Source organism: Eleginops maclovinus, chromosome 4 (genome assembly GCF_036324505.1).
Source record: "Eleginops maclovinus isolate JMC-PN-2008 ecotype Puerto Natales chromosome 4, JC_Emac_rtc_rv5, whole genome shotgun sequence".
Taxonomy (NCBI): Eukaryota; Metazoa; Chordata; class Actinopteri; order Perciformes; family Eleginopidae; genus Eleginops; species Eleginops maclovinus.
Genome location: NC_086352.1, coordinates 1,717,357 through 1,723,356, shown reverse-complemented (window position 1 = coordinate 1,723,356; position 6,000 = coordinate 1,717,357). Strand labels below are relative to the sequence as shown.

The 6,000-nt window shown below is 40.6% G+C and overlaps 2 protein-coding genes across 4 annotated transcripts in view; both read right to left on the bottom strand.

Moving 5' to 3' along the window:
• Positions 1 to 1,618, bottom strand: part of LOC134862764 (apolipoprotein L3-like) — a 12,258-nt gene extending 10,640 nt beyond the window's left edge. For 2 of the 3 annotated variants that reach the window (XM_063880840.1, XM_063880842.1), the window contains exons 1-2: positions 934 to 1,618; positions 80 to 172 (exon numbers count right to left, since the gene is read on the bottom strand). In XM_063880840.1, the coding sequence (XP_063736910.1) occupies positions 80 to 172; positions 934 to 942 (102 nt within the window). In that variant the 5' untranslated portion in view covers positions 943 to 1,618. Of the gene's footprint in view, positions 1 to 79; positions 173 to 933 lie in introns of those variants that run through there. The other variant, XM_063880841.1, reaches the window with a different exon arrangement.
• Positions 1,619 to 1,855: 237 nt separating this feature from the next.
• On the bottom strand, positions 1,856 to 4,404 carry rps19bp1 (ribosomal protein S19 binding protein 1). Its single transcript, XM_063880889.1, has 4 exons — positions 4,167 to 4,404; positions 2,913 to 3,086; positions 2,567 to 2,664; positions 1,856 to 2,380 (listed from the first exon to the last, which is right to left on the bottom strand). The coding sequence occupies exons 1-4, from the start codon at positions 4,216 to 4,218 to the stop codon at positions 2,231 to 2,233; spliced, it is 474 nt and encodes a 157-aa protein (XP_063736959.1). The 5' UTR covers positions 4,219 to 4,404; the 3' UTR covers positions 1,856 to 2,230.
• Positions 4,405 to 6,000: the final 1,596 nt, after the last annotated feature.

Genomic DNA, 6,000 nt, shown 5'->3' with positions numbered 1-6,000 from the left:
AATAATAATAATAATAATAATAATAATAATAATAATAATAATAATAATAATAATAATAATAATTGTTGTTTCCTCTGACCTCTGCTCTGGTTGGAGAATGTTCTGGCTCCTTTTCCTCACTGTTATCTGAGGGCAGAAACTTGCGCCTCGGGGAGGGAACAGGTTGAGTAATCTGCAGAATATTAAATAAAATGCTTCATGAAAATATCAATGAATCAAAGGAAAGGAAACTGCAGTGCATCCCCTCAATAATGAGACATATATCAGAAGAATCTGCTTTACTCAGAAAATAAAAGCATGTTTCAAAGAATACTCTCATTAAATCATTCTGAACTGATCAATCAGCTTTATTGTAGAGAAGAAGGTCCAAGTCCTACAACACTCAAAAACACTCACTTATCAATACGCACCTTTATTTCAGAAAAGTTAAAGCTTGCTTTCATATCACACAGCCTTTTGAGTCCAACGCCTCTTTTTGTTGAATTTTAAAGCTTACTTCTATTTTATTTGAACACATTTATTGATATTTCAGCTTATTTTGGTTGAAAAGTCAGATTTCATTGCAACAGCTTCCACATCACGACCTAATGACTCCCAGCCACTGCAGCATTGAATCAGCACACTCTGCGGGTCCTCTTTTTGGAGTGAGCTTTTCTATCCGGGTATTTATGTGAAAATTCTGCAGTTTTTTGATTGAAGTCACAAGATGCCGTGTTTCTGCTTCATGTTTATCTTGCGCTTTGGACCAAAATGTTGCTCGTAAAGTGCGGTGATGGCGACACCATCCTGCTCATAGGTGCACATATTAAAGTAATGATAGCAATAATCTACACAATACTTACACAAACTGCAGAGAAATAACTCTTAAAAAGTGCACTTAAGAGCAATGCAGCCTCATAATCACTTGCACAAATTTGAGTTATAGTCTCTTACCTTGGACATGCTGCAGTGAGTCGCTCTGCTTCTGAACAATAGCCTCACTCACTTTCACACCGACAAATAAATCCTAAAACAATAACAGGTTGGACGTGAAAGTGAAAGTGACCATCCCACAAATACTGCGGTTCATTCCTCTCTATTCATGCATATGCATTCCTGTAGTTCTCACACCCTCCTGCTTCTGCAGCCAAAAGGAAAAATATTCCTATAAAGTCACACCCATGATGTCGTGCAGAAAGCAGCGCGCAGATTCACCAGGCTGAACACTGACTCGTGTGTTACGTGGCTAATTGTTGCAGCTAGTTTTTGTTCAATTAAATTCTAAAGAAACTCTGAAGAATCCAGAAGCTTTTCTTTCTTTCCAATTAAATATAGGCACGTTAGCAGGTGTAACGTCGCCCTGAGTATTATTTATTTATATGTTCCACTAAGTGTAGCACAAGGATGTTGATTCAAGAGGAATTTGGTCAATTCTAAAATAAAAATCGATTATTTGGAGAAAAATCCAATGTTTTGACATTTTGTAGATTTTCTAAAGGCTTGTTTTTTTCCACATCCATTCATGCTGTTGGGGACCAGAGTGTGTGAAGCTTTACTAGATGTGTGTTATATATATCTAATGGATATTTAGAAATCATTTGGAGGTTTGACTGTGCAACGCCAGGAAGAAACTAAACATCCTACTTTAATTTAAAATGTCCTTAATGTTTCCTGCAGGGTTTCTGAAGATAAAGGAGTTATATTAAATATCCACCTGTCATTTAAACTGGTGTGTGTGTGACGATCATTCAGGGGGAATTCTGTAAGTTATTTATTCATTATTACGAGATTTTACAACGAAACAAAGGAAACCTTGATCCCTATTTTTGTGAATTTTCCAGTTTTTAAACATCGATTTCAGACAAATTAAAACCAATTAAAGAAACTTCATTTCTGTTTAATTGTATTTTTACATTTAGCAGTAAGATGACTCAGTAAGGACTGTTCAGGGTCCTCAGGAAACACGAAGTGAGTTGAATGAGGTGATGCTTTCAGAGACAAGAGCCAGAGAAAACAGTGTGTGTGTGTTTGTGTGTGTGTGTGTGTGTGTGTGTGTTTGTGTGTGTGTGTGTAGGAAAACACCAGTTTAGATTCAACCTATGAAAACATTTCTCTACAAACTCCTCGCAGTCCTCTTGAGAGACATGAAGAGAATCATCCAGAAAATCCAGTGCAGAAACCCGTTGATATGCACCACAGCGCAGGGGTTTCCCACAGTTCCCGAAGTGTCTTTGTGTTTTCAGGGTGCGCTTCATTTCCTCTTCTCCACAGTCCTGCCGAAGTACTCCTTCTGGAACTGCTGGAACTCCTTCTCCGTGAACAAGGACTCTTTCTCCGAGGCCTTCGGGGCGGGGGGGTCCGGGCGGTTCCTCGACTGTCGTCCTGAATGGTGGCTCAAAATCTGGAAAATAAACGGCAAACGGCGTCAACCTCTTCCTCCCTCTTCAGCGCTCTGTACTGCCATCACACTGACCTCTGAAAGGGGATTGACCAATCAGAATTGAGTATTCGACTAAGCCGTGTAACGAATACATCTATTCTTACTGCATTTCATCATGAAGGTACCTGGACCAGGTGAGTCTCTTACCTTGGCCGTGTCCGACTCTCTGGATTTGTCGACATCTTCCATGAAGTATTTCAGGTTGGCGCTCAGCTGACTCTTCTTCTGCTTCTTCCTGAACTCCTCTACAGAAACAAGAAGAAGAAGAAGAACACGTTTAGATAGAGGAGGAAGGTGTGCAGGCGTTGGAATAAAAACAAACAACAACAAAGAGCAGCTGAAGAGGAAGACTGTGGCGAAGATCACTCCTCCGGAGGAAGCTGAGGGCCTCCAGACTGTGTGGGAGAATCTCCGTGACTCTCCAGCTTGTGTTTACCTCAGACCTTATTCCAGACTAACAGAAAAATCAGGAACCCTTGACTTCCACACTGACCCACTGCAGATCGGATCCTCTTGTCTTTGACGGTGGCTCTGTTCCTCCCGGGTCCCAGCTCACCCTGCAGCCTCCTCTTCTGCCTCGTGACTCCCTGACGCTTGGAGCTCACCCGGTCCATCACGTCAGCCGCGCTGAGGGTCTTCTGCTTCTTCTTCTTCCCTTTACTCACATCTGGACCAAGACATTTCAGGCAGTCGGTTATATTGAAAACTCAGAACAATACAGAGTAATATTAAGCACATATGACGATGAGTTTATTCCTTTTAGTAATTACTTATTTGATTACTTTATATAGGATTATCTTTAAAATTGTATTTTACTCCAGCTTTTATTTTCTATAAATGAGTAACGTCAGGTTGGGGGGGTTAGGGAGTCAATGAGTAAATGACATGCAAGGAAAAATAAATGAAACTATTTCTTAATCAAATATTTCTGTAAAGTAAATAAAGGTTTGCCCTAAAAACACATTTATTATACTTGGTTTATATTATTTAAATGAAGTTGGAACAGAGTTATTGAACACATGTTTTATATGTTGAACAGCTGAAGGTGTTTTATCACTCCTTCCTCGTTTGATCATTTCCCTCCTGGAGCTCTCAAACCTTACATTAAAGTCACCAGATAAACAAATGAAATACATCAACTGAAATATTCGTTCATTCATTGTTTAACAGTAGAGTTAGAAACACTAAACAAGTTGGAGCTTTGTGGTCCTTATAAATGAGATGATAATGAAAAATAAAGAAACAGTTTTTATTTAACTTCATTTTAAGAAAACAGGAGAGAAGTTACAGCAAAGTCTGTTAAAGATCCACAGCTTCTACTTTGTTACCTGGACTTCACAAATGTTAACATTTATATTTAATTTAACATCCCATTCTTTGAAACCTTGGTGTAAATAATATCCTACTTTTAAATAACTATTTAATTTTCTTAGCAAAATAAAGACAGATATAAATACACATTAACTACAAACAAAAGGGAATTAACCTCTGAGATATGGTTATACATTAATGGACAGAACATGAAGGAGAACTTCAAACTGAAACTGGTTTTCAGCAGATATCTGATGCTAACGTTAGCTCTGATTGCTAACGTTAGCTGTGAGTTAGCTCTAATGCTAACGTTAGCTCTGATTGCTAACGTTAGCTGTGAGTTAGCTCTAATGCTAACGTTAGCTGTGAGTTAGCTCTAATGCTAACGTTAGCTGTGAGTTAGCTCTAATGCTAAGGACAAGCGTCTCAAACGGACCTGTGTGTTCGCTCAGCAGCTCCAGGCCTCTGCGGACCAGCGAGGCAGACATCCCGAGTTTAATGCCCCGGGTTTGTGTTTAAATGACTAGCTTCAGAAGCGACTTCAGTAAGAAACAGCTTCCAGTTCTCCACGGCGACATGTGCATCCATAAACATCCGGTGAGAAGATGCTGTGCAACACTTAAAAGCGACCGACTGGAAAACCCTCCAAGACGCGTGAAGTTCCCATGTAGACTTCTTCTTCTTCTTTGGGTTTAATGGCGGATCACAACCAACTTTAAGGTGCATACCGCCACCTACTGTACAAGAGTGTGTAACATGATGTCATTTACCCTTTCTTAAATTCTACTCACCAGCCTTGTGTTATTTAAAAAAGTAAAGAGAGCCTTCCTGGTGACTCTTACCCCCTCTCCCTCTGTTCCCAGTGTCCCCATTAAATCCCAGTCCCTCCCTGCCTCTTGGACTTTATCATGCAGCCTTTCTCTTTCTACTGCATACATGGCACAGTGAAGTATGATATGTTCAACCTGTTCTTTCACTCCACAGTTCCCACACCTGTCACTATTCCTTTTCCCCAGTACAAACATGGTGCCATTTAAACCTGTGTGGTCCAATCTGAGTCTGGTTCTGATCATTTCCTCCCTTCTGCTCCTTTCTTTGTAGTTCTTCGTTATCACTGACTTTTGTATTTTATGATACCCCTTTCCTTTATGGTCTTCCTCCCACCTTTTCTGCCATATCTCCGTTCTTCTTAAGCACTGCTTTTCCTTCTCCTTTTCCGAGTGGACCTGGTACTGTTATTTCCTTTTGTAGTTTATCAGCACACTCATTCCCTTTCAGCCCCTCATGCGCTGGTACCCAACATAACTGTACACCCATGCCACCTCTGTGAAGTCTTAGCAAACTATGGTTCAGTTCAATGGTTAAATCTTCTCTGACAGATGCTGTTGACTGTATGCTTTCCAACACGGCCATTGAATCTGTGCATACCACCACCCTATCTGGTCTGACCTCTTCCACCCACTGTAACCCAATAATGCCTGCCACTACTCCTGCTGTATACACTGATAACTGATCAGATAGTCTTTTGGAAATAGATATTTGGAACTCAGGGACATACACACCAATTCCCACACACTGTTTGTTCTTAGTACCACCTGTCTATATTTTGAGATACCTGTAGTAGTTGCTCCTCAGGTAAATACTTGTTTTAACTCCTGCTTCATTTGCCATCGTCTTTTCTTTTCCAGAACACTCATATCGATCTTTACTTCTGGGAATAGCCGAGGTGGAACACTACTCACTGGGGTGGTCCTGGTGAACCCTAAGGCCTCCATTCCATATGTCTTCTCTTTTTCTCCCCTTGTCCCCCCCGAACCCTAACCCCTGGAACTTTGAATATTCCCAGCATCCCTGCATAGTCTTTGTTGCAGGGTTTTCTTCTCCACTTCCTTTCAGCCTGACCCAATATGTGAGTGCCAGTTTCTCCCTTCTTAACTCAAGCGGTGTTTCTCCTGCTTCTATCAGTACTGCGTTAATGGGGGTGGATTTAATAGCTCCTATACATAATCGCAGTGCTCTGTACTGTAGCAGTCTGTCCACTTTTTCCAATGATGTCCTTGCTGCTGCTCCATACACTATACTACCATAATCTATTGTTGCCCTCCCCCCGTAGACTTTAACGTTATGACTTTTGATGACGCCTTTATGGTTTCATACCTCAATGTCTTTCTTTCAGAAGCACTTACAGTGATGTAAATCCAGTTATTTTTCAATATTCGAATGATTTAAACTGTATTTTCTTCTGCTGTGAATGCCGTGTAACAGTACAA

Excerpts from the sequence above, each read along its gene's own strand:
- rps19bp1 (XM_063880889.1), bottom strand. The coding sequence starts at position 4,218 with ATGTCTGCCTCGCTGGTCCGCAGAGGCCTGGAGCTGCTGAGCGAACAC. Across the intron at positions 3,087-4,166 it reads GCTGCTGAGCGAACACACAG|ATGTGAGTAAAGGGAAGAAG; the intron begins GTCCGTTTGAGA and ends GTCTTGGTCCAG. Across the intron at positions 2,665-2,912 it reads GAGGATCCGATCTGCAGTGG|AGGAGTTCAGGAAGAAGCAG; the intron begins GTCAGTGTGGAA and ends TTGTTTCTGTAG.